Raw genomic sequence first — 24,747 nt, 5'->3', positions numbered from 1 at the left:
TAATAATAGCTAGCATAGACATATAAAAAATGAAATAAAGTAAAAAAAAAGATATGGAAACAAGAGCAGGCAGAACAAAGGAAGACAGGGCAGGTTCTAAAAAAAAAAACCAATCAATCACACCACCACACTATCACCACGACAATAACAGTATAGCCAGCCAGTCAACCCTGCTTTTCCTTTTCTCTCCCACTGTTTCCTTTCATTTCTTTTCTTGTACTTACAGTAAAAGAAATGTTCATCATGAACTTTCTTTTTCTTGTGTTTTTTCTCGTTTTTTCTTCCTGTATCATCCTTTCTTGTACAAGACGACATACAACCCATGAAATCTACCCACTCACTACCTTATCAGCCCTGACGAAGCCAATCAAGGCGTAGCCTTGCTCATCATGATCAAACGCTTGACACCAACCATCCAGGCACCGCACTCATCCGTGCGGTTCGTCATGATATCGACGTGGATAGTCTTGGCTGTCTCATAGTCACGGGCCTGGATAGCCTGCGCCAGATGCGTCATGTCAGCGATGGTGTTAGGCTTGAGCAGGTCCTCGTTGTTGAGGTGGTCGAACAGGATGTTCAGGCGGCGTTCGGCGTCGTCGACTTGCGCTTTGAAGGAGGACGGAGCGCGGGACTTGACGCGTTGCATGTCTGCGGTGAGGATTTCGTAGACGGGCATGGCGTCGGAGGGGATGTGGGAGCGGTCACCCGGTGCTAAGGAAGGAGTTAGTGGGTTGTTATTTCTTGAATGGGGGGGAGGGGGGTTTTGGGGAAACACTTACGGTATTTGGGGGGAGCGGCCGCTTGCTTATGGGAGTTGGCTGTGCCGGGGCGCGAGATCGAAGCGGCTGCGGGAGGCGGCGGGTGCTGCATTGGCGGCACGTTGGGCGGCGTGCTAGGCGCGTAGGGGTTCGCCGCAACGGGCTGCGGGGGCAGCGGGGCGTACGGCGAAGCAGCGGCCTGGGGTGGGGGAGGTACCGGGCCCCGCGTCTGCAGCTGTGGGCTGGGGGTGGCTTGTGCGGCTGGGCTCGGGGCGTATCGGTTCGTTGGCGGCGGCATGGAAGGCGGCGCGTTGTACGGAGACGGTCCGCGCGGGATCGATGCCGTGGGGACAGTCATGTTGGTGGGTGCGCCCATCGGAGGAGACTGAGGCAGGGCAGCGTACGGGTTCGCTGGCGGCGGGGGAACCTGCGACATGGACGCCATCGGGGGCGGGGCCACGGGCGGAGAGGTCATCCGCGGCGGAGGCATAGTGCCCGCTTTCGGTGGTGGGGGCACCGAGGGAGCACGTTGAGCAGGACCAGGAGGTGGCGGAGGAACCCCCTGACCGACGGGGGAAGGCTGGTGGGGAAATGGCGAGCTGATCGGTGCTGCGGCGCCGGCGGGGGTTCCGCGGCGAGGCGTGGGGGCCTTCTTGCCGAAGTCGTCAGGCAGGTCGTTCCAGGCAGGGAGGTTCGTGGCGTTGGTGTAGGAGCTGACCGTCGCAGGGGACTGGTTGGAAGCGCGGGGAGGAGGAGGAACCCCGCCGCCTAGGGGCTGAGCGCCGTAGGCAGGTGCCCGGGGAGCTTGGTATCCCGCGGGTGCATACCCGGCACCAGACGGCGCATAGGGGTTGGCCGCCGGAGTGGCAGCCGCTGCGGGCGCGTAGGGACTGGGGGCAGTAGCACCCATAGCAGCCGGAGCATACGGATTTGCAGCCGGCGCGACAGCAGGAGCAGCCGGGGCGTAAGGGTTCGGAGCAGATGAGACAGGGGCGAAAGTACCCTGGGGTTGATAGGCACCAGCCTGCCTGCTGATGGGCGTCATCGTCCGAGCCGGCGTCATCGTCCGGGCCGCGGGGGCTGCTTGCTGCGTGCGCTGAGGGGTGACCTGCCTCATCGCCAGCTTGATGCGGTTGCGGGCAATCTCGGCCTCGGGATGCTTCTCGGGAACGAGGTCGAGGTAGTTCTGGGCAACTTGAAGGCGGCCGTGCGTAGCAACGACGTCGGCGTACTCGATGTACTTGTCGTACAGGTTGCTGAGCTTCCAGTCGGACTCCTTGGCGCGTTCCGTGTCCTGGAACTTGGTGACTTGGCGGAAGATGGTCACCTTCTCAATCAGGCCTTGCAGGGCACGGACGTGGATGGAGAAGCTGGAGTCGTCGGTGGCCGTTTCAATGGCCTTTTGCTCGCTCTCGCGCAGCTCCTCAATCCAAATAGACACCACCTTCTCCAACTTCGAGCCGGCCAGGAAACAGAACGAGGCATCCTTGCGGGCTCCCTTGTCGCTCTCGTTCTTGAGCTGTTCCTCAAGACGATCGCCCAGGGCCTCGCAGAGATCCGCAAACTCCTTCTCGTCGGCAAAGGTGCAGAGCGCGGCCATGACCTCCTTCCAGTTGTCCAGGTCGGCATTGTGCACAACGTCCCAGAGGTTCTTGCCAACGATGGACGCCAGCAGACGCACGTAGTTGGGGCTGTTGGTCTGCTTGGAGAAGTAGTGCTCTTGCGCCTTCTCGACGCACTTCTGGCCGCCGCAGATGGCGATCATGAAGGCGTCCGACAGGCGGTCTTCCTTGAGGGCGACATCCAGAGCCTTCTCAAAATCGCCGAGCAGCAGCGCCTTAGTGATGCCCTTCTCAGCCTCGGACTCGGAGCCGCTGAAGATCTGGAACGGGTTGTTGGTCTTGGCTCCCTTGGACGCAGCCAGATCCGTCAGGAAGCTGTCTTCTTCCGGACCGCCATCGAACATGGATTGCAGACGCTTGTGCTTCTTGGCTCCCGGCCCGCGGGACTCCTTGGGCGAATCGCCACCAGCATTCTCCTTGTCCAAGCCGAGCTTAGCCAGCCCGTCGGCGGCTTCGTCCGCCTGGTCCTGGAATCCAAGATATTCCACGATGCCCTTGCGAGGGTTCTGAGAGATCAGGGCTTCGATGACCTTCCAGTCCGCCTTCTCTTCGTCGCTCTTGGCATCGGCAGCTCTGGTCTCGCAAATGCTGCGCAGGTCACCTTCCCTCAGTGCGCTTTCAAACGTCTCCGTCGACTTGCCAACCGCCTCGTCGACTTCGAAGGGGGAGATTTTGATCTTGGAGGCCCGTTTGCCCTTCTCGGCCAAGCCAACGGACACGACGCGGCCCCCGAATCCGAACGACGCGCTGCAGGGTCTCTCGAGCCACTTAGGCGGCTTGGGCAGAGAGAAGCTCGACACCTGAGGCTGAGTCTGCGCCTTGGCGAAAAAGTCCTCTCCATCCAGAGACTGGTTCTGATCGGCGATGGCTTGGGCGGTTTCCGTGGAGGTGTTCTGAATCGTCTGGACCGAGATCTTGCCGTCGAATGAAGCAGTCGCGAAGAAGTTGGGGTTGTGGGGATTCCAGCGGGTCTGGAAGGTCCAGTTCGTGACGACCGGGAATTCACCATAGAGATGGCCATTTTGCGGGTTCCAGCACATGGTGCGATTGTCTTTGCCGCACGACAGCAGCAGATCGGGGTCCTGGGGACACCAGGAGAGAGACAGCACACCGGACTCATGGCCACGGAGGGTCTAACAGAAGTTCATCAGTCTCCGAGCTGGAATTTGCTTTTCTTTCCAATGCAGCAGGTGTAGACTTACCCGTTCCGGAGCGTGAGAATTGCGCAAATCCCAGACGCAAATCAGAGGGTCGGACTCCAGAGGAGTCGCGGTGACCAGTTTCGTGGGCTATACTCCATTAGACCTTGATCTCCAGAAATTTCAGACAGTTGCCATCCTACCTTCTCCGGGTCCCAAGCGACAGAGCTGACGGCTTTGCGGCCCATGTTGTTGAGCGTCAGGCTCTCCTTCCGCGTCTTGACGTCCCATACCGTCACGAAGCCTGCACTGCTACCGGACACCAGAATATGCGCGACCTTCTTGTTCCAATCCAGACACTCGATATCATCTGCGCGGGCCGCGGTGCCTCCAAGTCGGTACGGGTTTGCGATGTTGTTGAGGTCGGAGATGTAGAGCTAATCCGATGTGAGTACCACGAGCATGACTAAATCCAACGATGTATGCGAAATACCTCTCCCTGTGCGCCACCCGTCGCCAGCAAATTCGAGTGTTTGGGGTTGAATTGGAGGGCCTTGATGGCCCCGGAGTGGTTGGAGTTTCGGGAAATGACGGCGTCACTATCGGAGCAGTCAGTCAATCGCCCATTCCAGCAGGGCGTACATCATCCAAACACGAACCTCGATCCGTTAAGCAGTTTGTCCGCGTCCCACAGATCCAACGATCCATTCTCCAAAGCGCCGGCAATCACACCGCGCGAGTTCTCGTCGGATTCCGTCCAGGCCAAATCGTTGAAACTATAGGAGCGAGATTGTTAGTCCTCCGCACGCTTCCTCATTCGCCGAATTGCGGATGGGATCCTTACCCCGAGTCGGTATCAATCTTGGCCGCGGGTTGCAGCTCCCCGCCGGCATCGCTGCGGTCCAGAGCCAAGTCCCAGAGCTCTAGACACGTCTCATTGGAGAAGTTGACGTCGACCGCACCAGCACGGGTACCAGTAGCCACCAATGGAGCAGCAGCCCCGGGGGACCAAGCAAAGGTGGCCGTCCGGGGGATCTCCCTCAGACGCACCATGCTGAAGGAGGTGGGGGGCGGAGTCGGTATAGATCAGGGGAGGATGAAGATAAGAGCTCCTCGAAGGGATTCACAACAATCAAAGGGATAAGAGAGAAACACGAGAGAGACAGAAACCCCCCGTTGCGATGGAGTAGACCGAGAGGGTGGAGGAGAGTGGTTTCAAGGCGAGGGATGCGGACTCAGTAATCCAGCATTGAGATCATCAACAAACACTCTCTCGAGAACAACCAAGTGTCCTCCTGGCGCTCCCCGGGGCGGGTGAGCCTGTCCGCTAAACCCAATCGGGCGCTCGCCAAAAACGCGGGCCGCACGTGATATCAGGCGGTCGATCCGCCGTCTGGTTTGGCCGACTCGGGTAGAAGAAGAAGAGAAAGTCGACCGCGAGAACAAGCCCAAGACAGGAAGAAAGCGATCGAGAGTTCATTTGAATGGGGATCTCCGATACTGTCTAGTTCTCACCCAAGCTCTCCGCTCCACCAACACCCCCCCGAAAACCTATCACCATGAGCGAAAAGGCCCGGTTAAAGTGCACCGTCTATGTGGGGGGTCTCGACCAGGCGGTTACGGTACAGACGCTGGCCGAGGCATTCGTCCCCTTTGGCGAAGTCGTCGATATCACGCTCCCCAAGCCCGACGCTCCGAATTCGTCCGACCTGCACCGGGGCTTTGGATATGTGGAATTCGACACGCCGGATGATGCGAACGAGGCGATCGATAACATGGATGGGAGCGAGCTTTACGGACGGACAATCAAGGTCGCTCCGGCGAAGCCCCAGAAGGACAGCAACGAGGGGCTAGGAAGCAAAACCGCGATCTGGCAGCAGGTACGTGATCTAGTTTGGGATGGGTTCGTCGCATGTGGGCGGAACGCTGACTACGACTGTTTCTAGGAGGGCTACTTGGCCAAGTATGCTGTGAGCGAGGAGGACAAATTGGCGGACGAACACGCCCTGTCTACGACGAATGGCGACCGGCCCCAGGATCCCATGCAGGGATTGGAGGAGCTGGATGTGGCAGGACCCAAGCCGGAATAAGCAGACAGCAACAGAATGATACCCCAGAGAGCGAGAAGACCAGGCGACAGTCGACAGTAAGATTGCAATACTACACGATCAGAATCCTCCCGTCAGAGCCGTACTATGTACACGCACTTTTGACCAATTTCCCCTGTTCTCTCCTCCGACCACGCATACCCCGTTGAATCATACAGATCGCCAATACCAAAAACACAAGAATCAACCCAGATGATCGCCCGGCAAAAGTTGGAGTCAAGAAGACGTCATGGTACAAACTTTTTAGTGCTCGCGGTCCTCGGGCGAGTTACGGGACAGACGGAGGGTCTTGTCGGTCAGGAGCTTGTGAGAGCTGGCGTAGATGGCAGCACCGACGGCGACACTGATGGATGGGTCAGTTGGCATTCAGAATGGGGGGGCGGAAGGAACCAATCCATATCCTATGTCATATAAGACAGTAGAACTATGAGAGAAAACATACCCAAGGACGAGACCTATAAGTTACAGAACGGTTAGACAATGGCACTCCATGGTAGGGATAGGCGTCAGAGCATCTAGATGACATACCGAGAGGGATCAACTCGGGAGGGACCCGTTTGAGCGTGCGCAGACGCTGAGAGATGGTATGCGCTACAAGGTCATTAGTATCTCATCCCAAACCGCCCGAGACACTCTCTTAAATTGATCACGGCGCAAGAGTGACCGTTCCGGGGTGGTCCATACCGCTCTGGTTCTCCTTCTGCGACGTGGGTTAGCAAATTTCGTCCCGAGGTTCATTTGAATCTCCAGGACCGGGCGTGACAAAACTTACAGGAGTAGGGAATGCATAAGCCCGAGTGGGCTGCATCCTCAAGATACGAGTGCCGAACATGGTTGAAAGGCGGGGGGGGGGGGGACTATCTGAGGGACAGACAGAGATAAGTGGGAGATGAAACGAAGTGGTGGTGACGGAAGCTTCAGGACGGGACGAAGGGGAAGGTTTGGAGGTTGGCAGTGGTGACGCTAAACCCAGACAGTGTAGGAGTAGTCATGCCAGGACGGCTTCGGGTGTGTTTGGGAAATCCTGATTGCATGACTGGCTCGCTAGTCCACACCGCCCGCGGTCTCTTCCGGCTTCAACTAACTTACTACAACCTCATTCTCTCTCCCTCTTGCCCAGCTCTCCTTCTGTTCCCCTCCCCCCCCCCCTCTCTCCACCACCCCTCCTCTTCCACTTTATACCCCGGAAACCCTTTTAGTTACTTCTCACAGCCAAAATGGGTGCCATTCCTGACGCCGATCCCGAGGAGCCCGTGGAGACCAAGCCCTTCAAGTTCGTGACAGGTGAGCTCAGTCCAGCCCCCATTGCGTGATATCAATCTCCCCAATTGAGGCCAATTGCTAACAATCTCACAGCCGGTATGTTAAATCGATTCCACGGATCACTTTCAGTAAACTCACGGCGGGGATTCCACCTCCGTCGCCGGTGACCCCAGGTGGCAGTGCTGACAACATCTGATGCAATGCAGGCTACGACGCTCGCTTCCCCCAGCAGAACCAGTATGCGCCCCATTCCAATGATATCAAAACACACCCAGTCGAGACTAACACCCCTCTCTCCAGGACCAAGCACTGCTGGCAGAACTACGTCGACTACTACAAGTGTGTCAACGCCAAGGGCGAGGATTTCCGTCCCTGCACTCAGGTATTTTCACTCCATACGTCACCGTCGATGACCCTCATTGAGCTTTGGCCGGTGGTTATCCAACCATACATCATGCATCCTGTATCTAACCGTCAATCACAGTTCTACCACGCCTTCCGAGCACTCTGCCCCAAGGCCTGGACTGACCGCTGGGACGGCCAGCGCGGTACGTCTTCCTTGTCCCCATTGAACCCCTTACCCGAGCTAATATATTATACAGAGGCCGGCAACTTCCCCGCTCGTCTGGACTAAGGATTTTCGTCGTTGATCGCGATTGTTGATTGCTGTTAAATTCTTTTCCTCTCAACATGTACTCTATGTGGTCGAGGCGGGAATAGATCCGGGCCTGGGGTGACTCCGGGCGCCGGGTGTATATAGTCTCGCGTTAGCTCAAGCCAATGTGCAATTATGTGGTTGGACGATACAAAAAAAAAATAAATCAAGTAATAATAAATTTCATCATCTAGCCAGTCATGAACCCACAGCTGGGCATCGAACCTGTAAAGCTCCAACCACCCCATGCTTCTGCGAGCTTTTGTTCAGCAAAAATAGGACGAATAGAATCAAATATTTCAACCCAGAAAAACAAGCCCAAAAGACCCCCACAAGCGTCCCCAAGGGAAAACATACCCGCTCCCAGCAAGTAAGGTACCTGGGTATCAGATTGATACCTAGAGGCAATCAATCAGCAATCTCAACCGTCCGATATTCGGAGAGAAAAAAGATCCCACTCCACAAGAACCAAATCAATGGGACGGAGGTATATCGAACTAGTTATATAGTCGAGATTACTATATCAGAAATAAACAGACGTAAAAAATGAAAATAAAAAGCTATATATTCAACATAGAAATCAATCAATGAAATATAAATAAAACCCACATCAATGAAGATGCGCTCTAATGCAGATAATCTATGCTGATCTAGATGAACAGGTCTATATAATGCACGCCGCACCAAGGGGGGCCGTCTGACAAAGGGTATAGATAGGTATCTCGGTGCGGTTGGACCCGAGCTTCAGGGGGTGGTTGTCCGCACTCCCAGGACAAAAAGCAATATAAAGGAGTAAAAAAAGGAGAAAGTAAAGGACTCGAGGATGAAAAGCTGACAACGATCCACCAACAGACACATAGACAGGACAGCATATATACAGAAAACGGAAAGGGGTAAATCAACTTTTATCCTCCAAGAACATGCTTCCTCTAAATGGCAATATGTAAATGAAACAGAGCATGTACGTAAAGGCATCATCAAGGGTTGGGATACCAACCATAGAGGAGGGTTGAGGATCCCCGACCTCCCAAGGTTTATAAATGCGAGTCCTGTTTTAGACCCCCTTCAGCATGCGATACAACTTCTTGTGTTCTTCCAAGAAGATGAAGGTCGCAATGGTATGCGGGCCGAGACGGATGAAGCTAGGCACCCAGCCACGGAACGCCCAGGCGAAGCCTTCCTTGCGGGAGATCTCGCGCAGCAGGCCCAAGGTGTTGTGGCCGCGGCTCTCGGCCGGGGAGGCGCTCATCACGCGGGTCTTGATGACGTCCACAGGACTGCAGACGGTCGTTGCGACGAACCCAGCCAGGAACGACGCCGTGAAGTGCGTCGACAGATTGTCGGACATGCCGGCCTTGTTGATGCACATCCGCTTGAAGACATCGTAGGAGGCCAGCTGCGAGGCCGTCATCAGCACGGCGCGCGTCGAATTGGGCCACACCCCGCGGAACAGACTCGCGGGGCCCTCGGTGCGGGTCATCTGCATGATACCGTGGATGGCGTGCCGGTAGTTGCGGCGTTGTTCCAGGGGTAGCGCCGCATCGTGTTGCATGCGCACGTTGATCACGTCGGCCGGGTTACCTGCGATGCCGCCGATGAAGCCGGACGCGGAGGCCATACCGACCAGGGTAAGGAAACCAACGGGATGGTCGGGCGAGGTGAAGCGGGATTTGAGCTCCTCATAGATACCGAATCGCGTGGTCGAGTAGGTCAATTGTCGCAGGAGTGAGGCCGACAACTGCGCATTTCAGGATCCGTCAGCCATGGTCTATTTTCCTGCTTCGCATTTCTTCCTCCACGGTCCGAGATCGAAGACCAGATCAACGTACCCCGCTATATAATCCCAAAAGACCATCATTTTTCACCACATGGCCAAACATGCCCAGCATGCTCGTCGGAGCACTAGGTCCACGGGTTTGCAGGCGAACCTTTTCCTTCCGTTAGTATTCGTGTAGCAAGCAAAGGGCGACGGCGGCGAATCAATTACCTTGACTATATGATCCATGTTAGCAAACAACCCAATCGATTCAAATTACACGAAAGCAACAAAAACTCACCCAAATCCAACGGATGTGTCACGGACGCCGCAAAGGACGAGGCGGACCCTCCAAACCAGAAGGGATAATGGAGTTTCTGCACGGGGGCAGGACGCGGAGACTGCGCCTGCTCCTGCGAATGCGAAACCTCCATTTTTACTGAGCTCGCCATCTTGGGGAATGACAAGAGGAGGGCATACCAGCTGGGATGAGCTGGGGGGAGTGGGGGGGGAAGGAGAGCGGAGAGAGAAGAAGGAAGTCTACTTGTTAATAGTTCAGTTATCGTTGCCAAAACTGGTTGACGGAGATAGAAGATTGAAAGCCCGAGGATCGGCCAGCGCAGACCGGCGCACCAATCAGGGACTCGGTTTTCGGCCAGACGGGTGGCGGGCGGTAAAGTTCGGTAATACCTGATCCCTCAGGCTACTCGCTACCAACGTATCTATTTCGAATGGCACTTACGGTACCATAGGATGGGTTGTCCGCTGTCCAGTTGGATCCGACGGATATATATACTGGATAGCGTTCATCGGATTGGTCAACATACATGCCTATCCCCGAATCCTGTATGGTCTTTGCGGTCCATCCAGCTAGCCGTTATTATTCTCAACCCAAGTCGACATGGTTACGGGACGGCTACTTGGTTTCTGCGGGATAATACTCCAGAGTAGCCGCGGATGATACACCCACGTCAGTCTGATGGACAGTTAGTCATGGAAATCAGTAGATTGGCCAATCCTGCATCCTGCCATGACTTTTTATAACTGGTTAATGGCTACATCATTTGGAGCATGCTGGTTCTGATCGCGTAATCGCTTATATCCTGGATATCTTGTCTCTTGCTATTTGCGCCGGAGACGACAGTGGCGATATTGTACCACATGATCTAGATAGATGGCTTGGCTCTGTCTGGGCGAGTTACAGAAGGCCGTACTATTATGGACAGTAAAGCATACCAAGACGGATACAATACAAACGTCTCGAGAAGGCAATCCCCGAATCGAGCTAGATCAATGGCTGAATATCCGCAGTATCAACTTGTATACCTCCTCGGGGACTTGTTTCTCCGAGCCGGGTTGTTTTGGGATAGATTCAACTTTCCTTCCAGTCATGCCACTCTTCTCCCAGCCATCCATTCCCAGCCCTCGACTCACCAGTTAGCCTATCCTCGAGGCCAATTCCCTCAGGATGCGCCTCTTTGCCACGGGACGGGCCCTGCGTGCCCACAGCGGCCGCTGGAGCATTGCGCCTGCGCACCGAAACCTCCGCATCCCGACGCTGTCCACCCGCAGCGTGCTTGCAGTCCCCCGCCGCGACTGGAGCTCAACCCGGTCCCTCGCAAATGAAAAGACACCCTCCGCCACAATTAGCAGCTCAAAAGGCACGCAAAGGCCACTGACGATCGACGGAAAGCCCTACCCGGCAGACGAATGGACCAACACCCCCGAGACGATCCTCTCCCATGTCGGCCGCCGCCTGTACCTCGACGAGAACCACCCGCTGGCAATCACCCGACAGCTCATCGAGAGCCAATTCGCGGGCCCGGTCTTCGGCAACTACAGCGAGAAAAACCCCGTCGTAACGACGGCCCAAAATTTCGACGTGCTCGGTTTCCCCGCGGACCACCCAGGCCGCAGCCGCACAGACACCTACTACATCAACAAGGAGACGGTGCTGCGCACGCACACGAGCGCGCACCAGCAGGCGTACTTCCAGCAGATCAGCCGCAATGAGCACTCCCGCCCCGAAGAAGTCGGCTACACTGTCGTCGCAGACGTCTACCGCCGCGACGCCATCGACCGCAGCCACTACCCGGTGTTCCACCAGATGGAGGGCGCCATGCTGTGGAAGCGGCCCGCGACAGAACCCCTGCAGCACGCAACCCACACCGCGTCCACCATCTGGGACGACGTCCGCCGCATCCCGGCCCACGGCGTCCCCGTCGAGGACGACAACCCCACCTCGCACCCGCAGCGCAACCCCCTCCAAACAGAGCACCACAGCCCCGAGGAAGTCGAGGCCGTAGCCGCGCACCTCAAGCGCTCCCTCGAGCGCATGGTCATCAAAATCTTCAGCGAAGCCAACAAAGCCAAGGCCCGCGCCGCCGCCTCCACCCAAACCACCGAACCCACCGAAGAAGAGCCCCTCCGCGTCCGCTGGGTCGAAGCCTACTTCCCATTCACCAGCCCCGGCTGGGAACTCGAGGTCTTCTGGCAAGGCGACTGGCTGGAAGTCCTCGGCTGCGGCGTGATCAAACAAGAGCTCCTCGTCAACTCGTCCGTCCCGGACCGCATCGGCTGGGCCTTCGGACTGGGCCTCGAACGCATCGCCATGCTCCTCTTCAACATCCCCGACATCCGGCTCTTCTGGTCGCGCGACGAGCGCTTCCTCTCCCAGTTCCGCGCAGGGGAGGTCACCCGCTTCGAGCCCTTCTCGAAACACCCAGCCTGCTACAAGGACGTCGCCTTCTGGGTTCCCGGAGGCGGCCGCAGCGCGGCAGGCGGGGCGGGCCCCGTGCACGAGAACGACATCATGGAGATTGTGCGCGGCGTTGGCGGGGACCTCGTCGAGGACGTGCAGCTTATTGATGAGTTCGTGCATCCGAAGACGAGTCGCCGGAGTCTCTGCTACCGGATTAATTATCGGAGTTTGGAGCGCACGCTGACGAATGAGGAAGCGAATGAGATGCATGATCTGGTGAGGGAGAAGTTGGTGGGGTTGTTGGGGGTGGAGTTGCGGTGATTGATTTACTGTTACCTGCTATTTTGGGGGTGACTATTCTCTGGATATTCCTCGAGGGTATAGGGTGGGATGGGGATGGGTATGGAATGGCATGAATGGGATGTCGACGGGATGGATGGAATGTTGGTTGGTTTGTTGTAACTGTATACTAGGCCTGTATTGTACCTGTACAAATGGATTCTTATCCAACTCATCTGTTACACTCACACTCAAGCTGTACAGCACGTAATCTACGCGGTCGATCAAACGCACGTACTCCAAGTAGAGTGAAATCGTCAGACAATGCCAGATCCAAACATTAGATAGTATTGATCCAACTCATGCAAAGCGCGTGATCACATGCATACAAACATACATACATACCACAACCATGTCAAGCTCCAACGAACACCAACACTTTTTGTTTTAAAAAATACAGAGAGCAAGACATTACCAAACACAGGATCATTGTGTATTATACAGAGTAGGGAGGAGGGATGTTAAAAACGCCAAAAAGACCGGAAGAAAGAGAAGATATGCGAAAGGACAGCCGGACGCCTCCATTCGCGGACAATAATAGTGATCAACACATAATAGAGGTGTATCATACACATGCATCATAGATAGAGGAAGAGAGATGGAATAGGATAGGGTAGGTGGGCTGATTGATGCCCGTCATGGCGGAGGTGGATCTGGTATATTATACAGAGGGTTTGAAGAAGGGGGGTTGAGGTGTCGAGTATGATGGGAGATGGTCATGGAGTTTAGTTGTTGTTGACCACGCCGACCTTGGCAGCCTAGAGAAAAACGATTAGCACGGATACGGCTGTTACACAGATTCGAAGAACGTACTCGGATGACACGGCCGTTCAGCATGAAACCCTTGCTCTGGGTGTACATGATGTCGCCGTCCTCCTTGCCCTCGGCCTTGGCCATGAAGGTGGCCTCGTGGAGGTTGGGGTCGAACTTCTGGGCCTTGCCCTCCTCGGTCGGGGCGCTGGGGTCGAAGCGCTGGAGGCCGTGCTTCTGCAGGGTGTTCATCAGGATGTTCTGGGTCATCTTGAGGCCGTCAACCAGGTCCAGCAGGTCCTTGTTGGACTCGGTGGCCGCGGCGCTGAGCTTATCGGCCGGCACGGCGAGCAGAGCGCGGTCGAAGTTGTCGATGCTCTCCAGCAGGTCAATCGAGAAACGCTGGATGGCGAAGTTGCGGGCGCTGTCCATGTCGCGCTTGGTGCGCTCCTGGAGGTTGAGGAAGTCGGCCACGGAGCGGACATATTTGTCCTTTGCATCGAGTTAGTGCTATGGATTGGTGTCATATCAAGAGTTCGAGCATACCTTCAACTCAACAACCTCCTTCTCCTTCTTTTCGAGCTCCGCGCGCAGAGGATCGGACTCTCCCTCAGCCTCCTTCTTCTCCTCCTTGCCGTTCTCGGCCTTGTTCTCTGTCGAGTAGAAACGGTAGGCAGGCTGACGGGCGAGCGGACGGAAAGCCGGGAGCTGCGGCTGCAACTGTGATGTGCGACGGAGCGTCGAGGCGGAAGAACGGACGGAAAGGACGGACCGGGCGGCCTGGGCCTGTCTCAGGAGGGTTCTTTGGAACATTTTGAAGGGGATAGAGGAAGATATGATGGACAATGGCAGGGGAGAGATGAGAAAAACGGGCGACAGTGACGAGGGAAAGCGAAGGAAAGCTGTTGGAGAGGAATCGGTCGCCGGTCAGAAAAACAGAAGTTTCGCTGCTACCACGTCACCTGACCCGCTCACCGCCCTCGGAGGCGGTCGGGCCGGGAATATGCATGGGATAGTTACGTAAGGAATCTAGGCATTACGTCACAAGATCCAGTATTGACTAACAGTTTTCTCGGCGTTTTCATTCCATGCGTTTCTCAGGCTTCCTTTGTCAATGGACTCGGATTGATGGGGATGCATCGTAGTTTGATCCGACAAGGGCAGGTCTATACAGAATGTACTCGAAGAGCGAAGCCTCCGCGCCCAAGCCACGTTACGTCTGCCGACTCCACTACCCCCCATGAGAGAACTGATCCATTCCGTATTGAGGAATGATTCCCTTCTTCCCCACTATACCCCCTCCCCGGAGTGATCAGGGCTCAGCACTCTATTCCCGCCAGACTCACAGACACATACTCCCCGAGTACATCGCTGGCTGCGCCGTGAATTACCGTTCGAGCATTGCCCATTTCCCGAGCCCAAGCCCAACATGCCTCTCAGCTACGACCCCGATTTCGTCCACGCCACGCGCGAATTTCTTGAGCGCAAGGCCAAGAACCCTGAACGGGCGGTGCACGACGTGCAGGGGCGTCGGACGGACATCACTGCCTCCTACGAAGCCATGTTCGAGAAGCTGCCCGAGGCTCCCGAGGTCGAGCACACGGTATACCAAATCCCCTCGTATGACGGACAGACCATCTCGGTCTACCGCTTCTTCAAGAAGAACGCCCCCACAACCACCCCGGGACCGGCTGTCCTACACACGCACGGCGGCGGTACGATCCAGGGCGACGTGGCGCTGTTCCGCAAGATGCTGTCGCTGGAGGTGCAGCACACGGGGGTGCAGGTGTTCTCGGTGGACTACCGGTTGGCGCCAGAGCACCCGCACCCGACGCCCGTAGAGGACTCATACGCGGGGCTGACCTGGCTGCACGAGCATGCGACCGAATTCGGGGTGGACCGCAGTCGAATTGCGACGATGGGCGAGAGCGCGGGTGGGATGCTGGCGGCGGGACTGGCACTATTGGCGCGCGACCGTCAGCTGTCACCGCCGCTGGCGAAGCAGATCCTGATCTACCCGATGCTGGATGACCGGAACACGACACCGATCGCAGCCTTGGAACCCCTGGCGTTCTGGAACTGCGCCGATAATATCACGGCGTGGACGGCGCTGCTCGGCAAGGACACCATCGGCACGGACAAGGCGTCGCCGTACGCGGCGCCCGCGCGGGCCGCCAGTGTCGAGGGTCTGCCGCCGACGTACATCGACACCGGGGAGTTGGACATCTTCCGCGATGAGGACATCGCCTACGCGGGGCGCATTGCGGCGGCCAACATCAGTGTCGAGTTACACGTGTATACGGGGCTGCCGCATGCCTTTGAGGTGTACGCGCCTGAGATCGAGGCGACGAAACGGGCTGTGTCGGATCGCTACCGAGCCATGTCAAGTTTCTAGGCCTTATTTTCCAAAAACAATAGAATCAGGGTGCTGTCCGGATAGATCACATCACAGGGCGATGAGCCAAGCCACGGATGGGAGCAGGATTCTGCGACCGGAGATGAATCGGCTGGCTGTGTCCGGTTGCAGATGGAAGGCGAAGCCAGGCAGAATGTTTTTTCACCACCTGAGACTTATGCTCGGGGTGTCACTAGGTAGACGAATTCAAGCATGTTCCCTGACAATGAAGCAATTCTCCTGGATAATCCCCACACAAGAAGAAATTAAACTGAGCAGCATGAACGGGTCACCCCGTTACCAATCGGGGGGCCGAGACAGCCGTCGGATGCCCGTATTGACTGTAATTATGTTGTATTGCACGGTATTATTCACCAGCCACAGCCCATCACCGTGGCAAAGCACCAGCCACAGTGGAGATCGTGGCAACCAAAACACCGTAAAAAACGAGCAAAAAGTGCAGGGAAAGTAAAACAAGGTGGATCGACAGGGCCGGAGAATCCACTTTCACAGCACTGTTTAGGACATAGCGTGTAGGATAGACCGAGGAGGAAGGAGGGAAAGTTGGGGGCAGTGCGTGCTTGGCGAGGCGCAGCACGGTGGATGGTGGATGGTTGCGTCTTGCATCACCTCCAAGGCTTGGTCTGTTCTTGATCAGACTTTATAAAAGAGGGCTCGCTGTTGGGAAAGACCAATGATAGTTAGAATCATCATCACAAGACAAGATACATTAAGAGGGAATATTGACCATTGATCTGTGGCGAATCTTCTCCTGACTCAACTCTTCCCCGCTTCTCCTATCTCCATCTCTTTATCTTCCTCTCCTTCGCCTCTCTATCCTCTCCTCTACAACCACCCAAGCCAAACAATCAACAACTTCCATCAACCACCCAAATCACACAAAAAAACATTACTTGTTCAAAAAACATGGCAGCAACAATGCATCGACCATCTCTCTCCCTCGACATGAACAACCTTCCTCCCCTAACAACACCCGTCACCCCAACCAACACCCTCCTCCTCACCGACCTTCAAAACCTCACCTATTTCCAACCCGCCACCCTCGCCGAGATCCGCACCCTCCTCAACACTCTCGCACCGCTCAACTCCTTCTCCCCACTGCCCTCCCTCCGCCGCATCATCTGCTCCTTCACAAGCACCGACTCCGCCATCTTCGTGCGCAAACACTTCGAGTCGACCCCCCTGACCCTAACCACAAGCGTCAGCGCCCAAACAACACACCTCAAACCCAAAGTCTACTTCGGCGAACCCACGCCCCTCCTCCAAGACGGCGACAACAACCGCCCCAAGCTCCTCGAAGCCCCCCAACTCGACAAGCTCTTCTTCATCAGCCCCCCGCCCAGCCCGCCCCACGGCTGGGTCATGCGCACCGAGGAACCCCCCAACAAGGAAGTCCACGCCAGCGACCTCGCCTCTGCCCTCGCGCAGCTCCAAAACCAACAATCTCCCCACCAACAGCCACAACAACAACCGCAATACCACCCCCAGCAAGACGCCGCGGCGCCTCTCGACCCAGACACTCCCATGTCAATGACGTCCGACTCAAAGCGCACAGGCTCGTGGCCCGCTGACATCAGCGCCCACGCTCGCTCCCGCTCCGGAAGCACCCTCATCTACCACCCCCAGGACCACGGCAGCAGTCCCCATCTACCAGCCGTCATGGTCGAGGATACGACCGTTCCTTCCGTGGTGTTGTCCCCCGATGATACAGACGTCGAGATGAGCCCTGTCGAGATGGGCGGACCTGTACAGCAGAAGCCGCCGAAGACGTCGCGCCCGCCGGTTGAGTTGATGGAGTGATTTTGTTTCCACCTCATTGTTCCATATACGTTTTTTCCTGTTTTTTTTTGCCCTTTTTGGGGTTCATTAAAGGAGTCAGGTTTGTTCGGGTTAGCGTTTTATGTTTACCATTTCCTTATTTGTGATGTCTCTTCAAATTGCCTGGCATGGCATGCATGAATTAATTGTTTTTTTCTTCTCATTTTCTGTTGCTTCTTTTTTCTGTCTTGCATTGACATACGGGATTACATTACATTTTCCGGAGTTGGGGATATACTACGTCTATCTAATACTTGGTATCACTACCACAACTATATACGTGCAAGCGACTACAATCAAGCAAATTACGCAACATTCAAACCTCATCAGTTTTTCCTTATATCCTCTTTGCTATATTCTAGAAAAAATACCATAGTCCACATATAGAACCTTTTAATCAATCGAACAAAACCACTGCGCTATTCTCCACAACCGCAGGCCCCAACACAGCCGCCAGCTCGGCTATGATTCCCTTGACGGACTGGGGGTTGTTCATGGGCATTGATTCCCATCCTCTCAGGTCCTGTGTGATTCGTCATTAGCTAGCTGTCTTATTCTTGGTATGGATTGAAGTGAACTTTAATCAACGGGGGTGAGGTGTATGTGAATAGTAGAAAATAGGATAAAAGGAGGGGAAAAGAATCCTACATTCATATGCACGAACGTGCCATGGACGAGCAGTAACCAGTTATCAAGATCAATCGTGCGCATCTCATCCAGAGTGAGGACTCCTGGCATATGGACGTCGAAGAGAGAGACCTCTTCGTCGTTGATTCCCGCGTCGGCGGCGGTTTCGGTGTCGCCGGTTGTTGTCGTCGTCCCATTACTGCTGCGCGCTCGATCACCCGATAGGGAGACGTAGGAGCGCTTGTCGAGTTTCTGGGCGAGTTCGCCGTCAAGGGGGTGCCAGGTGTAGGATTCCGGGTCTATTTTGGTTGTAGGTATGAGCGGATGAAAGAATATTATGTTGCGGGCAGAGATGTTGGGGGTATACCTAGGATGTACTGGGGTCGGAATGTCCCCTTGTAACGCATTTTCTGGCAGGAGTGGATGTAGTACCCTGCAGGACATGGCTGTTAGTTTTCTTCTTCTTTCGTTCTTGGGCTGATTCCTATGTGAACCCACCCATGTAGTAATATTGGTACTTCTCTTCGGCTGCCATAGCAATCTCCCTCATCGCGGAGAGCTTGCCGAATTCCCACGCTTCATATGCCGGGTCGTAGCTGCGCCGGTTAGACCCCGTATACACCGGAAAAAGGAGGAGAACGTACAAGATGTAGACTGAGCTCACGCCGTGGGGCATCAAGTCTAGGACGGCGACGGCAATGAGCTTACCGTCGAGCCGATAGCACTGGTGCCACGAGCCCAGTTTCTGCTCGTCGGATCGGGCCGCGTTAGCCGGGGATCGCGTGATGCCCGAGCAGAGGAACCGCTTGAAGTCCTTGGTCTGCCATTTGGAGACATCCTCTTTGTGAACGGTGGTCTGGTATTTGAGGAACAGCTCGAACCTGTTCTTGGTTAGTAAGACGGTTGGATCGAATCTTGAGGAGGGGACCGACTTGGCTTGGGAGATGGAGTCGCCTTCGAGGTTGACCTCGAAGCGGTGCGCGGGCTCCAGGGGCTTCTTGGTCTTGGGGTCGATGGGTCGCTTGACCCGGTCGTATTCCGCCTGGTGGACGGCATCCGCCAGGTCGAATGTATCCCGACGCTGCTTCTTTTCCCTATGTCCCAGGGCGGTGAGATTACGGTTGTACGGACATGACTGGGGGTACTTACTCTCGTGTTTTGGGGCACAGGTATGCCGCACGACGGATATACTCCGGGCCCAGGATGAACTTGTTCCAGCGGTTGACGGCCTTACGTTGGTCTCTCCGAGGTTTGAAAGCGGAGGCTTCCAGCCTGTCTCGAGCCGACTTAGCTCATAGGTCAAGGGGACAATCCTCTCGGGGAATGGACGCACCTCATCGTGTAGTGAGGACAGCATGATCGCTGCAAATTCGGCTTATAGTAGAGCGTCCCCGATCTAGGTGGATTAGCGCTGTGTAACTGGAATTGGTGCAGTGGTAGTCTCGGAGGAAACCCCCCAAAAAATAAATAATACAATAAGATAGAAATAAACAAATAAACAAATTAATAAAAACGAATGTACAAGTCTCACCTTCTCCAACCACGGTTAACAAGCTCCTCGTAATGGGCGGGGCGAACGGATACCGAGCTCGTGTAGTAGGAAGCACCTGGATGATTCCCCGTCAGTGATGCAGGTATCCCCCCACCGAGGGTAGGTGGAGTAGGCTGGAAGACACCAAACTCACTGCCATTGTCTGATTTACAATAACCGCACGAGTTGCGCTGGTATCCTGTAAGAGAGGAGGGGTAATTAGTTTCCACAGATCGTCATCTACAGTAGCGTGTAGCCCGTTGGTTGATTAGACGATAGAAGAGGGGCAGTGAGGGCATGAGACTGAGTCCCTCCGAGTATCTACCGTACCCATAGGTATATAGTGACCTATAGGTAGGGACCCGTATCGGGTAAGGTAGCAGGGAGGGGAACTGGATAGCTCAACGGCCTGAGATCCAACGAAGCTGACACGGGCAAGGACATGTCCCTCTGACTGGCTACTACTCACCTAGAGGACGGAAGAGCGACAGTTGCCGCGCCCGTTCAGCATCAACAGCTGGATCCATGACGTCTGAACACCCCCCCTCCGGCGGCGCTCAAGGCGGAAAAGTAGAGAAATCGGACCTCGCCAAAAACCCACAGGGAGAAGGCGAGACAGAAATGAGAGAAATGGCTGGAATGGGAGACTTTCGGCCGCGGAGATCTATCTCTCTGCGTAAGTTTCAACAGCGCAATGACGACCCGACTCTGATTGGGGAAGAGGAGGGGGGATCAGTTGGCAGAAAAAGAACTGGGTGCTTTTTGTGGGGAAGATTAGAAAATGACAGACACAGCCACCCATGAGGGGGGGGAAAGGTATCGACATACACCCAAGCTCCGAACAATGGACGAGATGTCGGGTATCAATTCAACTTGCAATGTGTGGGATGTCGAGGGACCGATCATAGTTCTATTCCAATGCTTCTAGAAGGAGACCCCCGCAGGTTCTTCTAGGTGACTTGCATGCTGGTCGTTACTGGTTGGTTGGTGGTCCATATAGAAATTGTCGACCGGTTCAGACACCGTCATACCCGACCACATTGGATGAGTGGAGAGTGCAGAAACCCAGTCAGGGTCTATCAATATCCAATCTGGTCAACACTGTAAAAATCCCCACAGACCCAAGAAGAAGAAGTACCTGTGACTGAAAACAGAACCCCGTGCAGGGACACCTGAGGCACCCAGTCTGACGGTCTGTATTGTCAGGTATGGATCTCTCCGTGACGGTACCAATACCGGACCAGGGACAAGGGACAGGGACGGATACACCGCCGTAACCAGATCCCGTACCTGGACAAATCAATCCGTGCTCCGAGGGCATCATAGACTACTATAGACACTCGGAGGATAGAGGGTGCATAAGATGGATCACGACGGTCCCATATTCGATGGATACCATATTATCGATATTATCTATCCGACATACGACGGAGTCCTCCGCCCTCCGAACCATAATCAAGGCAAGGTAGGGGAGTATAGACCGCCAGGATCTCGAGATCCGCAACCACAGATCGCTGCTGCGTTGTCGCGTCCCGATCCAATCGCCATCAGGGGCGGTTCCAGGGTCTGTTAGCCATTACCTTGAGTATCTCTCCCTTTTCTGACACGAAGGATGGCCTGATCGACTGCATGGTTCACAACGTCCATCTCCTCCCCAACTGCAGTCGAGTATCCATGGCAATAATGACCATTAATGACGCATCGAGACGACGCCACCGTGATCTGTCCATTCATCTTTCTTCCCCTTCTCTTCTCCCTTTCATTATTTATGCTGGTTTTGAATTTATTTATGCTTATGCGTATTGGTGCCATTTGATTATAAATAGGATATGATCATATCTTTGAAACAACTCAGTGCTGATCGGAGATTTCGTGGCGGTAGTGCTGCCCCGCATCCGTTGGGACCAACCCTCTCATTTTGCCAACGACACGAAGCGTCATCCAGATGCTTGGGGCGAGGAGAGGCAAACGCCTTCGGTGAGGAGGAATGCCTAGCAGATGCAGGGCAATTTGCATGTCACGGTATCCAATCCATGACGGTCTGTGAGCAAGCGGGGGGGGGAAGCACTCCAGCAGACTGACGAAGCCGCCTCTGGGGAGATCAACACGTAGTCATGTCCCAGATCGTCATCCCAGGTCATCCTTCACCCTTTTGCAGATAGATCTCGTGGGAGACTCGGAGGGGACATGTGTCCTTGTTGACTCGATTTGTAGACACAGCGGATGGGAGTAACAGTCCGAGAGTTGGTTCCCCGGTGGATCAAACCCAAGTTTGGCTGTCCTTTATTTTCGTGTTTCCTTTCGCTTGGTTCTTAGTTGGAAATATGGAACATGAAATTATACACCTATGTAACAGAACCATCTTCCAAAAACGGATATAATCACACAAAATAAACATGCATCATACTTCATACTTCATACCTCGAAGGAAATAAAAAAAAAGGGGGGGAAAGGATGTGGCCACGAAAGAAACAAGACCGGCACTCACCGGTCTCTGCGGCTTGCACAATATCCCAGCGCGTCTAGCTTAATCAAGCTATAGTATAACTGTGTCGTGAGACCAGCCCAGGGTGATTTGAATCTATTTTTACATTGGACAGCAAAAGTCCCCAACCCTAACGTAAGATGTAGGCAGTGTAACCCCGTCGAGAAGGAGAGAGAGAGTTCCTGGCAGAGCAGAGCTTCCCTGCTGTGCGACGGCGCTGGATCAGTTTGCACTATTGAATCTCCTCTTTTCATATGATACTGTCATTCGGATCCATTGTCTTCATCAATTTTGTTTTCTTCCGCGGAATTATTGCTGGGACCAGCAGGACGTGGTGGAGTTCAGATTGAAAGTAGACTAGACATGTATGCACCGCAACGGTTGGATGTATGTTTGCTCGTAGTCTATATGCACCTCGTCCAAAGAGCCGGGAAGGAGAAAGGGGTCAGATCCCAGTCAGAGATAGACGAATAGGGTCTAGGTAAAGAATAAGGTAAACAGAAAAAAGAAAAAAGAAAAAAGAAAAAGAAACAAGAAAAAGAAAATAGCTAGCTGTAAGCAGGAAAGAGAGTGATGGAGGAGAGGTGAGGAAACAATACAACAGCAGCTTCACGATATGACAGGACAAGACAGGACAAGACAGAGAAATGATACCGTCTCGGTAAAATCCACTGGTCATCTCCAGTAAAATCACACGGTGTAAACTTACAGCGTTACTTACAGAACCCGAACTGCCCCATCCGTCCTCGTCGCCGCCCCTCTTCGCTCTCCGTCTCTCTCTATCCGTTTCCCATTTCTTTCCATTTCCCTCTCCTATTTCTACCATCTTACCCTTACCCTTTTGAATTATGATGTCTGCTTCTTGTTCGTACTCATCGCCTTCGAGGTTCCCGTCCGCTACGGGAGTGAACGGGAATACCTAGTATCGACCTCTTTTTCGAGTTTCGCTGCTTCAACTCTTGGATTTTTTTTTTATTAGAGACCAAACCCGTCATAATTCCTTCGTGGTCCCCGCCCTATCGCCCAGAGAAAAAAAAAAAAACTAGGGTTGTCAGGCCGTGAGCCAGCTATCTTGAACCCCCAGGCTGGCCCTCTTGTGACTTCACTTTTCTCCGTTGATCTATATATTCCAGTCGATCTTGGGACTCAGGACTCCTGGCTTTGGCCTTTTCTTTCCATTTTTTTTTTTTCCCTCCATAGGGTCTATATCATTCTTTTCAAATTCGTCGCGTGGGAGGAACAGTTAGCGCTATACACCCGCGTCGACGCTCGACCCATCCTCTCTTCTATCTCCTATACTTATATCTATTCTTTTCCCTTTTTCATTTCTTGTGGTCCAAGATGATCGACCAATCTCGCTCAATGGAGTCCCGAGTAGGACGGAAAAACCAACGTGAGTGGTGATCCCTGGAGGCAGACAGACCGCTTGCGCCCACCGCACTCCTTTTTCACCCGCCCATTCCCCTTCACCCCCCTCGCCTTTGCATTACGCAGACATGCTAATCCGTATCCTCATCCCTAGGGTACGGATCAAAAGGCGAAAGGCTCGTCGCAGGGGTAGTCCCCCTGTCAGCGGACAAGACTCGGGTCCTGATGATCCAGTCTGCGGGACGAGGCGGTTGGGTGCTCCCTAAAGGGGGTTGGGAGACTGACGAGGCAAGCGCCTCGCAGGCCGCCTGTCGGGAGGCCTGGGAAGAAGCCGGGGTAATCTGCACCGTGCAGCGAGATCTGGGAATGATCCCAGACATGCGGCCGTCGAATCTTCTGACGGCCACCGCCCCGAAGGCCTCGTATCACTTTTTTGAGGTCGCGGTCGAGCGGGAAGAGGAGCAGTGGCCTGAGATGCACAAGCGAAAACGGCAGTGGGTTCCATATGCCCAAGCCGCTGCCTCGCTTGCCAGTCGTCCGGAACTCCTGGAGGCGTTAAATCGCAGCTCCCTTCGGAGGTAGCGATGGCCTCCTGTCCTCTGACTCCCCACGGAGTTGAAGAGCGACAATACAGACAGAACAACAACAACAGCAGCGACAAAAACAAAAAAAAAGAAAAACAGAAAGGAAAAAAAAATACCGATTGGGGATGATCCACCTCCCGTGGTTTTTTTTTCTGTTTCCCTTCACGATTTACTATGATCCTTCCTCTGCAAAAGGAAATCCGGACATTTCACTTTTATCTACTTGATCTCTCTGCATTTATCTCCCCTTTCTCGTTCGGATCGGCTACATTGCTTCGGAGTTATATTGTTGATTCGCTCGCTCGCACCATGGTGGCTTTGATGGCTTTGTGCACGACGCTTGATCGCGCACTCACCAGTATAGATTCCATGACGATCCGTGATTATAGAGGTTAGAATGGGCCGGCCAGGCAGGACCGGGGCCGATGGATGAGAAAAGTTCTTGAGGTCTCTGGTCTTATCTTATCTATCGGAGAGGGTGTTTGGCTTTGGGATACCAATTCTGGTTCATCCATTTTTTTACCCTTTTTTTTCCTTTTCTCCCATCCCATTTTCCTTTGGCTTCCTTTCATATCTCCCACCCTCTCGCGACTTGAAGGACACATAAGTCTTGCTCAACGGAGGTTCAGCTTGATCTCTTTGTGCGACAGTCCGTCCGTATTGATGCACGTCGTCATTTCCTGGACCTTGGCCCAAGACTGCTTTGCTTAACCTGCGTGGCGGGCCCTTTACTCATCCGCCATTTGCCTAGGAGGTTGAATCTGCCTGAACCAGGCAGGGCAGAACGAAGAAGTGAGATCCAAAAGACACAGTCCGTGTCGTCTTCT

At 54.4% G+C, this 24,747-nt stretch overlaps 13 protein-coding genes across 13 annotated transcripts; 7 read left to right on the top strand and 6 right to left on the bottom strand.

The window, feature by feature from the left end:
* Positions 1-346: 346 nt before the first annotated feature.
* On the bottom strand, positions 347-4,773 carry sec31 (putative protein transport protein (SEC31)). Its single transcript, XM_024820247.1, has 7 exons — positions 4,364-4,773; positions 4,179-4,295; positions 4,013-4,118; positions 3,723-3,956; positions 3,583-3,669; positions 780-3,513; positions 347-711 (listed from the first exon to the last, which is right to left on the bottom strand). The coding sequence occupies exons 1-7, from the start codon at positions 4,570-4,572 to the stop codon at positions 368-370; spliced, it is 3,831 nt and encodes a 1,276-aa protein (XP_024674218.1). The 5' UTR covers positions 4,573-4,773; the 3' UTR covers positions 347-367.
* A 193-nt stretch (positions 4,774-4,966) lies between these two features.
* Positions 4,967-5,714, top strand: BDW47DRAFT_93210 (RNA-binding protein). The gene is made up of 2 exons (XM_024820246.1): positions 4,967-5,399; positions 5,466-5,714. The coding sequence occupies exons 1-2, from the start codon at positions 5,079-5,081 to the stop codon at positions 5,607-5,609; spliced, it is 465 nt and encodes a 154-aa protein (XP_024674217.1). The 5' UTR covers positions 4,967-5,078; the 3' UTR covers positions 5,610-5,714.
* Positions 5,715-5,870: 156 nt separating this feature from the next.
* On the bottom strand, positions 5,871-6,459 carry BDW47DRAFT_123714 (uncharacterized protein; the record flags this gene model as incomplete). The annotated part of the gene is made up of 5 exons (XM_024816108.1): positions 5,871-5,970; positions 6,070-6,082; positions 6,156-6,218; positions 6,312-6,327; positions 6,400-6,459. The coding sequence occupies 5 exons, from the start codon at positions 6,457-6,459 to the stop codon at positions 5,871-5,873; spliced, it is 252 nt and encodes an 83-aa protein (XP_024674216.1).
* A 282-nt stretch (positions 6,460-6,741) lies between these two features.
* BDW47DRAFT_101574 (cytochrome c oxidase subunit VIb) lies at positions 6,742-7,751 on the top strand. The gene is given in 6 exon segments (XM_024811681.1): positions 6,742-6,911; positions 6,923-6,925; positions 7,097-7,127; positions 7,191-7,272; positions 7,375-7,438; positions 7,493-7,751. The coding sequence occupies 6 exon segments, from the start codon at positions 6,845-6,847 to the stop codon at positions 7,522-7,524; spliced, it is 279 nt and encodes a 92-aa protein (XP_024674215.1). The 5' UTR covers positions 6,742-6,844; the 3' UTR covers positions 7,525-7,751.
* A 385-nt stretch (positions 7,752-8,136) lies between these two features.
* On the bottom strand, positions 8,137-8,508 carry BDW47DRAFT_93150 (uncharacterized protein). Its single transcript, XM_024820245.1, has one exon. It carries the CDS (start codon positions 8,415-8,417, stop codon positions 8,196-8,198), a length of 222 nt encoding a protein of 73 aa, XP_024674214.1. The 5' UTR covers positions 8,418-8,508; the 3' UTR covers positions 8,137-8,195.
* On the bottom strand, positions 8,137-9,892 carry BDW47DRAFT_101572 (putative mitochondrial dicarboxylate carrier). Its single transcript, XM_024811680.1, is given in 4 exon segments — positions 8,137-9,283; positions 9,375-9,476; positions 9,584-9,585; positions 9,603-9,892. 4 exon segments carry the CDS (start codon positions 9,751-9,753, stop codon positions 8,600-8,602), a joined length of 939 nt encoding a protein of 312 aa, XP_024674213.1. The 5' UTR covers positions 9,754-9,892; the 3' UTR covers positions 8,137-8,599.
* A 705-nt stretch (positions 9,893-10,597) lies between these two features.
* On the top strand, positions 10,598-12,424 carry BDW47DRAFT_101571 (phenylalanine--tRNA ligase). The gene has a single exon (XM_024811679.1). It carries the CDS (start codon positions 10,770-10,772, stop codon positions 12,321-12,323), a length of 1,554 nt encoding a protein of 517 aa, XP_024674212.1. The 5' UTR covers positions 10,598-10,769; the 3' UTR covers positions 12,324-12,424.
* A 53-nt stretch (positions 12,425-12,477) lies between these two features.
* Positions 12,478-13,988, bottom strand: grpE (mitochondrial nucleotide exchange factor MGE1). Its single transcript, XM_024811678.1, has 3 exons — positions 13,638-13,988; positions 13,155-13,583; positions 12,478-13,099 (listed from the first exon to the last, which is right to left on the bottom strand). Exons 1-3 carry the CDS (start codon positions 13,902-13,904, stop codon positions 13,067-13,069), a joined length of 729 nt encoding a protein of 242 aa, XP_024674211.1. The 5' UTR covers positions 13,905-13,988; the 3' UTR covers positions 12,478-13,066.
* Positions 13,989-14,173: 185 nt separating this feature from the next.
* BDW47DRAFT_101569 (alpha/beta hydrolase) lies at positions 14,174-15,834 on the top strand. Its single transcript, XM_024811677.1, has one exon. It carries the CDS (start codon positions 14,521-14,523, stop codon positions 15,484-15,486), a length of 966 nt encoding a protein of 321 aa, XP_024674210.1. The 5' UTR covers positions 14,174-14,520; the 3' UTR covers positions 15,487-15,834.
* A 389-nt stretch (positions 15,835-16,223) lies between these two features.
* On the top strand, positions 16,224-17,640 carry cbpA (putative calcineurin binding protein). The gene has a single exon (XM_024811676.1). It carries the CDS (start codon positions 16,414-16,416, stop codon positions 17,305-17,307), a length of 894 nt encoding a protein of 297 aa, XP_024674209.1. The 5' UTR covers positions 16,224-16,413; the 3' UTR covers positions 17,308-17,640.
* A 16-nt stretch (positions 17,641-17,656) lies between these two features.
* On the bottom strand, positions 17,657-20,319 carry BDW47DRAFT_93108 (arginyltransferase). The gene is made up of 11 exons (XM_024820244.1): positions 20,312-20,319; positions 19,953-20,191; positions 19,484-19,682; positions 19,286-19,348; positions 19,102-19,224; positions 18,885-19,046; positions 18,597-18,833; positions 18,451-18,548; positions 18,320-18,385; positions 17,974-18,251; positions 17,657-17,848 (listed from the first exon to the last, which is right to left on the bottom strand). Exons 2-11 carry the CDS (start codon positions 20,008-20,010, stop codon positions 17,723-17,725), a joined length of 1,410 nt encoding a protein of 469 aa, XP_024674208.1. The 5' UTR covers positions 20,011-20,191; positions 20,312-20,319; the 3' UTR covers positions 17,657-17,722.
* Positions 20,320-23,128: 2,809 nt separating this feature from the next.
* BDW47DRAFT_93079 (NUDIX hydrolase) lies at positions 23,129-24,134 on the top strand. The gene is made up of 2 exons (XM_024820242.1): positions 23,129-23,361; positions 23,491-24,134. Exons 1-2 carry the CDS (start codon positions 23,310-23,312, stop codon positions 23,916-23,918), a joined length of 480 nt encoding a protein of 159 aa, XP_024674207.1. The 5' UTR covers positions 23,129-23,309; the 3' UTR covers positions 23,919-24,134.
* Positions 24,135-24,690, top strand: BDW47DRAFT_93080 (uncharacterized protein). The gene has a single exon (XM_024820243.1). It carries the CDS (start codon positions 24,350-24,352, stop codon positions 24,629-24,631), a length of 282 nt encoding a protein of 93 aa, XP_024674206.1. The 5' UTR covers positions 24,135-24,349; the 3' UTR covers positions 24,632-24,690.
* The last annotated feature ends 57 nt before the right edge of the window (positions 24,691-24,747 follow it).

This window comes from Aspergillus candidus, assembly GCF_002847045.1.
Source record: "Aspergillus candidus strain CBS 102.13 unplaced genomic scaffold BDW47scaffold_9, whole genome shotgun sequence".
In the NCBI taxonomy this organism is placed as follows: domain Eukaryota; kingdom Fungi; phylum Ascomycota; class Eurotiomycetes; order Eurotiales; family Aspergillaceae; genus Aspergillus; species Aspergillus candidus.
This window is presented reverse-complemented; position numbering and strand designations above follow the sequence as displayed.